Genomic DNA, 12,078 nt, shown 5'->3' with positions numbered 1-12,078 from the left:
TTTTTTTTTGTTTTATGTAAATTTTTTTAACTATATATTCTTTTTATCTCAATAAATTTGTTCTTATATATTCCTTTCTTTTTTCTTTCAACAAATTTACTTTTATATATAATATTTACCTGAACAATTATATATATATATTCATTTTTTTTATTTTTACATATTTGTTTTCATATATGTTCTTTATTTCTTAACAAACTGTTTTATCTATATATTTCTTTTTTTCGTCTTATCAAATTTATTCCCATATATTTCTTCTTTTTTATTTAACCAATTTTTTTTAACTATATATTCCTTTTATTTTAACATAATTTTTTTAACTATATATTCCTTTAATTTTAACACAATTTTTTTAATTATATATTTATTTTTTTATATTTTAACAAATATATTTGCACATCCTTTTTTATTTGAACAAATTTGTTACTATGTATATGTTTTTCCTATTTAAACAAATTATGTTCCCATATATTATTTTTATTTTAGCAATATTTATTTCTATATATAATTTTTATTTTAACAAATTATGTTCCCATATATACTTATTATTTCACTAAATATTTTTATCTATATATTCCATTTTTTTTTTAATTATTTTATGATAAAATATTTTCTGATTTTTTATTTTAAGTGAATTTTTTTTGTGTATTTTTTTTTTTTCATAACATTTCTTATTTTATATTTTATTTTAATTGAATTTTTTTTTATATTCTTTTTTTTCATAACATTTCTCATTTTTTTTATTTTAATTGAATTTCTTTTGTGTATTTTTTTTTTCATAACATTTCTCACTTTTTTTATTTTATTTTAACTGAATTTCTTTTGTGTATATTTTTTTTTCATAACATTTCTCATTTTATATTTTATTTTAACTGAATTTATTTTATTTTTTTTTTATTTAAAACATTTATATTTTTATTTATATTTTTAAATTTTTCTGAAATTATTTTATCTCCTTTTTTTTAAATTCTTTTTTTCATAACATTTCTCATTTTTTATTTTAACTGAATTTATTTTATTTTTTTTTTATTTAAAACATTTATATTTTTATTTATATTTTTAAATTTTTCTGAAATTATTTTATCTCTTTTTTATTTTTTTATTTATATTTTTAAATTTCTGAAATTTTTTTTATCTATATATACTTTATTATTTTAACAAATATATTCCAATATATAACTTTTATATATATATCTAATTTTTTTTTTCTTACTATATTTCAATATATATATAAATATATATATAAAACACATATTTACCACATACAACATATAAAACCACACATATAACACTTACCTTCATATAATAAAACCACAAAAAACCTATCGCTCCTAAAACAATTGCACTTATTCCCACAGGGGGAATGGTGGATAACGACACGGTTTCGGGTGTAACACCAGGTGTGATTGATGGGGTTTGTCCACCAGGATTTGATGCATCAGGCCCTACAGGTTGTGGTGGGGGTCTCACGTTATTCTGTGATGGTGTGGGGGTATTGAACCAATTAATGAAATTGTTTAGTCCATTTATAACACTTTTTTCAACAGTTTTTCCAACAGCTGTTCCAACTTTTTGTACAATATCTGCAGCTCCTTGTGCAACATGTACAGCTGTAGGAATTACATCTGGAGTAGCTTCATAAACTGTTTTTGCAATATCTAGACCTTTTTCACCAATATTGAAAATATGGTAAAATATTGTATTCTTAGGATCAATAGTATCAATTTTAGCTTTTAAAATTAATTTCTTCAATATTTCTTTTTCTTTGTCTTGATAATCAGATATTTTTTGTAAATCATTATAGTTACAATCACATTCAGGACATTTGCTTGTTATATATTTTTCAGCAGTTGATGGTAGTTGTTGTGATTTTCCGGATGATTGAGCAGAACCATTTGAATAATGTTGCTTATATTTATCATATTGTTCTGTCAAATTATCCCATTGAGGTTTTCTTTTAAGGTACCAATCTTTATATTTCTTTAAGGATTGTTTACATACGCTATTTTCTATTTCTTTAATTGTTTTGGCGTCTTTTATATGATTTTTTTCTATACATTCTTCTACAACAGTTTTTGCCTCAGTTAATTTTTCTTTACAAAACAATTGAGCCCATTCAGTTAACCATCGTAAAAACTGAGAAGTTTCATCGATTTTATCATATTCTGGACAACTGTTATTAGTTGATCCTCTAATATTTCCTTTGTAATGACACATCATAACATTCCAAACATGTTTTTTATTTGTTTCCCACCATTTCTTAGGATCAACATCGTTTCCAGATTTGTCTTTTATTATATTTTTGTCAAATATTGTTTTTATTTTATCTGATATCCCATCATTTAACATATCATCTCCTTTAACAATATCTCCTATATCGGCAAAACTATATTTCATAGCATCCAACAGTTTTTCGTGATCTCTACCATAATATCCATATAATTGTTTTGCTTCATTGTATGCAGCATAAAGAAGATGTTCCTTAAATGTTTTCTCATCCTTAACTTTATGATAAAATGTTCTAATACTATTAAAACATAAATGTCTCCTTCTAGGAGGAACAAGGATATCATTTGTCATATTTTTAGGAGATTTTACAAGACTGTTTGACCAATTGTTTAAATCTATATTACGTTTTTTTGGTCGGCAACCATATTTGCCATACTTATTACAATATGATTTATCTTTATCAGGACATTCATTCAAATCTTCAAATTCATCTGTGTTTTTTTTGGGCTCACTAGAAGGACTAACGGGACCAGGTTTTGGTTCACCAGGTATAGGACCTATAGGATTAGAATGTCCCCTCGCACCTTGATTAGTGGGATCACTAGAATGATTGGTATTAGTACCTTGTCCACCACTATTTGGACCACCACTTCCACCAGGTGGACCAACACTACCACCATTTGAATTATTTGGATCACTATTACCACTTTGTGATGGGTCTTTTTGGCCGGGTTCTTGTTTGGGGTCTTTTCCTTGTCCTGGTTTAACACTACCATCTGGTTGCGGCTGCGGCTGTGGTTGTCCCGGTTGTGCTGGAGCAGGTGGTATATTTGGTCCCGGCCCCACTTGTGATGTCACACACTCACACTTATCTATATACCCACTTGGGGGATATTCCAACGATTTGGGGATATTTTTACCACTAGGCGAGGGGGGTATTTGTTGTTGTGTTGATTCATCTTTCATACAATTACACTCAGTGCTACCACTATTTGTACCACTGTTTTTACAACTTTTTTTTAACGATTTGTCTAAATACTGATAAGCATGGGTTGAATCTTTCACTCCATCAAGAGTTTTATATGGATTTTCTCCTTTAAGCGTATCATATTTTGTTTTTTGTTTATTATATTGAGCTTTCCATTGTGTAATAAATGCTTTATATTTTTCACATTGCTCTTTACACGCTTGTTTCTTTTTCTCTTCTTCTTGACCATTTTTTTTGCATTCCACATCCTTACACTTCTCGTCCAACTCCTTATAGTGTCGTATCTGTTTCACACAAAAATCTTCTCCCCATTCGGCAAACCATCGTAAAAATTGGTAATTGGTACCACTAGTGCGATCAGTGGCCACAGGATATTCATTATCACTAGGTTGATTACACGTGTCTATGTTGGTGTCACCACTTTTTTTGTACCCACATTTCATTGCGTTCCATACACATTGTTGGTTTTGTGTCCACCACTGTTTGCGTACCGCATTTATATCATTTGGGTTTCCATTTGATGGAAGTTTTTCAAATATTTGCTTAATATTTTTCCCTGTATCAGTACCTTCAGGTTCTAACATATCATGACCTATAATTATATCTCTTAAATCAAGAAAACTATATTTCATTGCTCTACATGCTTCAACATCATAAGCATATTTTTTTAATTCTTGTTCATCAATTTTTCCTTTTTGTTCTTCTTTTATTTTTTTCTCTTTATAATATTGACCTAAATTGTATCCTTCAGTAGCAGCTACTTTCATCAATTGTTCTCTCAAAGTTTTTTCATCAGTAATCTTGCTGTTTTGGGTATCAAGATCTTTAAAACATAATTTTTGTCTTCTAGGAGGTAGGAATACTTCTTTCGGTACAGGGTCTTTTTTATAAGGAGCATTTGTCTCCAAATGCTTATATTTACTATCTTCCTTGTTTCTCCATTTAATTCCATTTTCTGGTTTTGCCTGTGTTGTATCTTCCGCTTCGTTTTTTAATCCTTCACAATTATTTTTCCCCGAAATATTAGTATAGTCGTCATCATTTATATATTTCTTGCACCCACAATACACATCGGCATCATAATACGACGACGTTTGTGGTGACGACGTTTGTGGTGGCGACTGTGCTGGTGGTGTCAACGCGTTGATGTTTTTCTCCACTTGGTCGGCACCACTGGATGTTGTGGCACCACTGGATGTATCACTACCACATGTAACAGTAAAATTTTTTTTTAAGTATTTGGTAGCATCTGGTTCATCATATGCATTAGAAGTTCCAGTTGTTTGTTTTTGTTTTTCTGAAGTATAATATCCTTGTTGTTTTCCCCAATGTCCTTTTCTCTCATTCATAAAATTTGTGTAATCATTACATTTTTGTGTACACTCCTCGTTACATTTTATATCACCTTGTGGCTTACACGCCGTCTCCACGTCCTTTAATTTTGTGTGTTTTTGTTTGCAATAATCGTCGTACCATTCGGTGAGCCATCTCAAGAACTGAGGCCGAGAGGCGAATGCCGCGAGGCCGTCACTAGTGGGAACACTAGAGCTAGTGGGAACACCACTAAATGTGACACTATTGTAGTTGTTTTTGTTTTCGAGTTTTTTTTGTGTATCCGCGTCCATAGTACCACCACTATATGATAGTGAACATACCATAGCTTCCCAAACTTCTTTTTCAATAGATTCCCACCACTTATCAGGATTGTCTTTATATGTGCCACCATTTAAAATCTTTTTAACCTTATCTTTTATATCGCTAGTACCTGTATGGATACCTAAATCGCTTCCTAAACATAAATCTTTAAAATCTCCTAAAGTATACATCATTTGCCTTTTAAAACCTTCTGGGATAGTTCCACTTTGTAATTGTGAAGCCTCTTTAGGGTGATCTGATTTATATTTTTGCCACCAAAAATATGTTTCAAGCGATATAGATTTAATTAATGCTTCTTTTAAATCTTTTTCTTCTTTTTTACCTGCTCCATTAATATCATTTTGTAAATAATGAATACATAGTTTTTGACGTCTCGGAGACATACATAACTTTTGGTCATTCACTAAATCTTGATATTGGTCTCCGCATTTCCATAAAAATGGGTCTGTTTTTTCGTTGCAATATTTTTTTCCATTGTTCGTCGATATAGTTTTTGTGTTTTCATTGTCCCTAACATATTTGTCTATTTCACACTTTGTCGTCGTCTGTGTACTCCCAGGATGACTAGGGTTGGGATTCGGCATAGGTTTAACGTGTGATCCACCACCACTTCCACCACCACCTTGTGGAGTGACCACTTTATCGTCACACTCACACTTGTCTTTATATTCTGTTTTTGGTAGATCATCTAACGATTTGGGGGTGTCATCACTAGGTGACGTTTTTTGTGACGTTTTTTCTTGCATACAATTATTATGTAAACCAAGAAGTTCTAACGATTCATTTAAATATGTATATGCGTGGTTATTCGTATCTACAAAAGGAGCATACTCATATGGGTCTATATTTTTAACATCATTATAATGTTGGTTTTGTTTATCCCAATCACGTTTCCATTTTTGAATAAAAGATGTATATTTTGGACATTGATCTTGGCATTCGCTGCATTCTGTACCACTTTTCTTACATGTTGCTTTACCACTACTACTAGTTATTTCACATTTATGGCACTTACTATATAATTGTGCGAACTCTTTTTTTTGTTTATCGCAAAATTCTTCTGACCATTCAGTATACCATCTTAAAAATTGAGGAACTGTATGAGTATAAAGCACATAATTAGCTATTTTGGTATCTAAATTTTCAGGATCGTACTTGTATTCAGGATTTTTGAGAAGTTCTGCTTGCACCGAGGCTTGTTCACTATCACCTACAGTATTTGATAGTGCGCAGATCATTCCTTGCAAAATATCTAGACCGTTTTCATTCCACCAATTTTTTGGGTCAGTTTTTGTTTTACCTTGGCCGCCATTTTTGAAAACATTATCTATATTTTGTCTTGCCTCTTTTACATCACCATCACGTTTCCCTATATCTTTATCCAAACATAAATCTCTATAATCTGCATATGAAAAGAAAATAGAACGTAAAAAGTCATCAGGGATAGTACCACTTTTTAATTGTTCATCAAGTTTTGTTTCTGCTGAAGGATCTTCTTTTTGTTTATCCTTTTTGTATTTATCCCAAGCAAAATATGTTTCTAGTGCAGCACATTTTATAAATGCTTGTCTCAAATCATCTGTAGTTTTATCACCAGTCAATTCTTTCAAATAATGTACACATAGTTTTTGTCTTCTATGTGGCATACATGCTCCTTCTTCACCAGATTTAACCTTACCGTTACATTCCCAATTAAATGGGTCTGTTTTTTCATTACAATCCCCTTTACTACCGGTTGCTGCGTTTATTTTTTGGTTATTTTCCTCAATACATGTCTTCACCGTTTTACATACCTCTTCTGGATTTTTTGGGCCTTTCGGAGGGAGAAATCCAGGTGTATTCGGTACTGTTGGTGTCTTTGGTGTATCCGGCTTCCATTTACATTCATCTTCATATTTATTTGGATGTTGCTTAAATACACTTTCGGTATCCTGACTATTTGTGTCGTCAAATTTTTTTTGCGTTGTATCATTACAATAGGTACTTCCTCCCATAGAAGACACATAATTACCAAGGGTATTATATTCGGTTGTGTCGCTGTTTTTACCAGTGCAATGGGGAATACCGTTTGTATCCTTTACTGTTTTCATAAAATTATTTTCTTGTTGTTTAATTGGGTCACTACTACTACTATTAGAATTTTGGTATAAATTGTTATATTCTGTTTCTTGTTTTTCCCATTGACCTTTCCATTTTTCAACATGATCTTTGTATACTTCGCAACTTTTTGAACAAAAAGTACATGCTGATTTTTTTGCTTCGTTCTCCTTTCCTTTTTCTTTATGTTTTTTGCATACCTGGCAAAAACCTTTCAGAAGCCAATAGTTTTTTTCCAACTGTTTGCAGTAACTTTCGGACCATTCGGTCATCCATCTCAGTCTTTGCGGGATATAATCGTCCGGGGGGACGTACGAGTCGCGGCCGCACTTATAACGTTCAAACCGTTTGTTTGTGGTATCACTTGATGGTATATAGAGGTCTGCCTCCGCGGGAGCATTACATGTTAGTGCTTTCCATACTTGGTCGCGGTTAGCCGACCACCAGGCCTCACGTAATTTGGTATATTTGGGACCATCACCAGCATATTTGGTTTTAGTACCAGGAGGAAGATTTTCGTGAATCTTTTTAAATATGGATTTCAAATTATTTTCCAAATTCTCCATATCGTTATTTTTACTCCACATGTCTTTCCCCCTTATGATATCACCTAAGTCGGCAAAACTGTACTTCATAGCATTACAAATGCCAGATTTGTCACCTTTACTTAGATGTTTTTCCACTATATCGTCGCCTTCAAATTTTGCGGCCAATAACACATCACCAAGGAACGAGTGGTTCACACTAGCGCCAAGGAGACCACTCGAATTATCGTTCAGATCCAAATTTTCCAAGTTAGATGTACACATATGTTTACGTCTAGGTGGTAGTAGGACACCAGTATGTTTTGGATTTACATTATTGTCATCCTTATCCCATTTTTGCCCAATAATAAATCGTGTATTTTTTTGGTCTTTTCCTTTACCAGTACAGGGACCATAATGTAATTGATCACTATCAACTACAGTAGAACTATATTTACGTGTATCATTAGTATGTTCTTTCGTTATACTACAAATTTCTCCACCCAGATCGCTTCCTTTTTTCCCTTTTTTAAACTCCGCCTTTCCTATATTTCCTACCAAATTAACCCCACTTGTATGCACCTCATTTTCTGCGTCATATTGTTTGATGTTTGCCGCATCAAGAATTTTGTTCCCCGTACATGTGGGTGGTGTAGGCGGTTTTTGTACACAAGTACACTGATTCTCGTAGTCACCAGGGGGGTATTGGTCCAACGTTTGGGGCATAACACCACTATTTGGTGGATTTGGTGGTTGTGATGACTTTTGTGACTTTTCTTTCATACAATCACAACTAATATGAGTACCACTGTTTTGACATATTTTTTTTATTTGTTTGTTTATGTAGTCATGCGCTTCTTGTGAGTTTTGTACTTCGGTATCAGTTTTATAATCAGCTTTATTTTTATCCTGAGTATATTTTTTTTTTTGTTTATCATAATGTCCTTTCCAAGTTCCAATCCATGTTTTATATTGTTCACATTGTGTTTGGCAGTCGGTACATTCTGTACTTTTTTTATCACAGGTTGCTTTACCACTACTAGGCTTATTGGCATTACACCTGTCACACTTCTCCTTCAACGTGGTAAATTGCACCTTGTGTTGTTTACAAAAGTGTTCCCCCCATTCGGTCATCCAACGTAGGAATTGGGGTCGAGCCACAAACTGTGGTAACTTCACACCAGTGGTACTACCACTAGTGGTGTCACCAAACTTCACGTTGTTATAGCCGTTTTTGGATTCGATTTTTTCTCGAATAGTATCATCCACTTCCTTTTTTGTTTCATCATAACCTAAAGAACATAACATTCCATCCCATATATCTTTCTCAATTTCTTTCCACCACGATTCACGTGTTTTTCCACTAGTTGTTGGGCCATTATTTGAGAAAACATCCTCTATATTTTTTTTTACTTTACCTACACCACTATTTTGGTCCTTTTTTGATATATCTGAATTTAAACAGAAATCTCTATAATCTCCTAAAGTGTAGAACATTTGTCTTTTAAACTCTTCTGGGATAGTACCTTCTGTTTTTAATTTTGCAGCCTCAGTACTGTGATGTTCTTTATATTTATGCCATAAAAAAAAAGTTTCTTTTGCAGCACATTTTATAAAAGCTTGTTTCAAAGCATCTTTTGATATAGGACTCAAGTTTTCTAAATTATGTATGCATAATGATTGTCTCCTAGGTGGCATGCATGCTCCATTATGTTTTGCTGTATCAACACTTGTACTGTTACAATCCCAACTTTTCTCAGTTTTTTTTGGATTACAACTATCTATAGTATCTGTTGCACTTTTATCTTTCAAAAGTGTTTTCACTATATCACATGGCGTCGAACTATCGCAATTACAGGCATTGTCATACTCGTGTGGTGGGTTTTTGAACACATTATCTTGGTTTGTATTGTCTCCACAAAATTTTGTTTGTTTTTCACAACCAGTATTTGGTAATACGTGATGTACGTACCCCGCTGCACTTTCAAACGGGTTATTAGTACCACTTTTGTTGTTTTCGTTGTTTCGTGTGTGTAGTTGATATAAAAACTCCTCAAGATATTTTTGATTTTGATCATTATTATTACTACTAACACCACTAGTTTTACTAAGATTTTGTGCTTCACTGTAATATTTTAGGTATTGTCCTTCCATTGTTTTCCAATCTTTTTGCCATTCTTCAATAAATTGTTTATATGCAGTACACTTCTCTTTGCAATCTTTACATTTGTTGGTATCACATGTTCCACTGTTATTACCATTTGTACACCCATTACACACCCCCTTTAACTCCCCATATAGTTGTGCCTGTCTCTTGCAGTACCACTCGGACCATTCGGCTAACCATCGAAGACGTTGCGGGATGTAGTCGTCATGTGGGGTAACACGAGGACCACGAGTACTACCACTATCACATATATTTGTGGTATTTCCACATGTTGTCATTGCTTTCCATATTTGATCTCTATTAGCTTCCCACCAGTTTTCTCTTAGTTTTGTATATTTACCATCAACACTTTCATATTGACTCTTATTTGTAAGTTCTTCCTGAATTTTTTTAAATATTTCTTTCAACTTATCTTCAAGATGTTTCATATCCTGGTTTCTGCTCCATAGATCTCTACCACGTATTATATCCCCTAGATCTGCAAAACTATTTTTCATAGCTCTGCATACACTTTCTTTGTGATTTTTATCATTTAGTTCTTTTAGGTTATTCTTATCTTTATACATACTTATTATTTTGTTTGCCTCCTCTTTCGCTGATAATAATACATCTCCCAAAAAAGAATCATTAGCTTTATTGCCATCTTTAAGTCCTTGGCTATCAAGATCTAAATTCTCTAGGTTCGAAGTACATATATGACGTCTTCTTGGTGGCATTATAACATCCTTATGTTTGTCACGCATTCCTTTGTCATCCGCTTCCCATCGAACACCTACAACAAATCTGGTATGTATAGATGGACTTGTATCTCCACCTTTTCCTGTACAGGGACCATCATAATCACCATCCTTCTTACTTTTATTACGACTATCATTGGAATGTTGGATAGTTATATCACATGGTTTGCTCTTGAAAAGACTTTTTTCACCCCCTTGCTTATATTCACCTTGTTCAGGTTTTCCTATCAAAACACTTTTACTATCATGATCAACATTACCAACATCTGCACGTAATTGTTCTTGTACCTTAGTCTGAAAAACCCTTGCTATATCCTCCACTTTCACACTACGGCCACTATGTATTCCACACGCGACACTAGCAACACTTTGTGACGCGCTACGAAGTGCGGGTGGACCACGAATTTGGCCAGCGACAGTAGTTTGTGTCACGTAGTCTCTACATTCATCTTTTTTATCTCTGTCATTATAATAGTCACCTTTTTCACATAAACATTTATATCTTATATTACTGTTATCTTTACTAAGATCAAATAAATCTGTATCACTACAGTTACCATTATCTTTACAACATTCATTCATACTGTTATTAGCTGCTTGTATGAAACTTTGTTCTAAATCCTTCACAGATTCATTATTTCCAAATGGCGATTGCGCACATATTGTTTTATAATTCTTAAAATAAGGTTGTGACTCTTTCAAAAACTTTTCATATATATTACATAAACCTTCACAACTTTTTCCAGGTGTTGTACCACACTCGCTTACCAACATTTGGCCCAAATCACGTTTCAATAAACAAAACTCTTCTGCCCATTCTTCGAAAAATCGTACACATTGAGTTTTCTCATCATACGATATTTCACAAGGTTTGTTTGTAGTTGGGTCTATGAAATGTTTTGTTTGCATTTCTTTTACCATTTTTTTAAAATAAGAACTCCATCCTTGTTTAAACTCTGTTTCTTTTCCTTTCATCTTTGCTTCAATTTGTTGTATTAAACATTGAATTCCTTTAGTTTCATCTTCATCAACTATGTCTTTTCTTAAGAATAATGTATGATAATCATCCATTGTACGTTGCCATTCTTTACAAAATGCAGTATGCTGGGTACCTTTATGTTTTTCATTTATAAGGTTGCTAAATTCAGTATCACTTTTATTAAGGATTCTTTGTCCGTAATTTGTTGACTAATCTTTTCAAGATATTCATGTATTCCTTCAACTAATAGTGTTCTTCGGCGTAGAGGAATATGTAATTCTTTTGCAATAGTTAAATCAGGACAAGTAGTAGGTGACTTTATAACTTGATTACCACGAGTATTGTTTAATTCGGGTATATTATTTTTAATAGTTACACTTAATGTATCACATTTTTTTGAGCCTAATAATGAGTTTTCTTTAATATTTATTATTGGTTCTGCATCCTTTTCCCATGTATATTTTGATTGTTTTGAACTTTTTTGTTGTTGAGTGAGTTTATCAAATATTTTTTTTTGTATATCTTTCCATCCGGAAAATAATGCAGAATTATCATTTGTTGAACCTCCATTTTGTTCTACGTAGCCACTATATGTTTCCCATGTCCATGCTTCATGATCTAATTACATATTTTAGAAAATTCAAATAATCAAAATAACATTAATTTAGCGTTCGAGCGGCGTCTCCATCGATCTCTCTTTT

General features: G+C 32.5%; 1 protein-coding gene across 1 annotated transcript; it reads right to left on the bottom strand.

Annotated features, from left to right (window-relative positions):
* Window positions 1–1,212: 1,212 nt before the first annotated feature.
* Window positions 1,213–11,469, bottom strand: PADL01_0003000 (erythrocyte membrane protein 1, PfEMP1, putative; the record flags this gene model as incomplete). Its single annotated transcript, XM_028680549.1, has 1 exon — window positions 1,213–11,469. The coding sequence occupies one exon, from the start codon at window positions 11,467–11,469 to the stop codon at window positions 1,213–1,215; it is 10,257 nt and encodes a 3,418-aa protein (XP_028541327.1).
* Window positions 11,470–12,078: the final 609 nt, after the last annotated feature.

Source organism: Plasmodium sp. gorilla clade G2 (assembly GCF_900097015.1).
Source record: "Plasmodium sp. gorilla clade G2 genome assembly, contig: PADLG01_00_4, whole genome shotgun sequence".
Taxonomy (NCBI): Eukaryota; Apicomplexa; class Aconoidasida; order Haemosporida; family Plasmodiidae; genus Plasmodium; species Plasmodium adleri (nom. inval.).
Note: the sequence above shows the minus strand (reverse complement) of the source record. Positions and strands in the feature narration are given on the sequence as shown.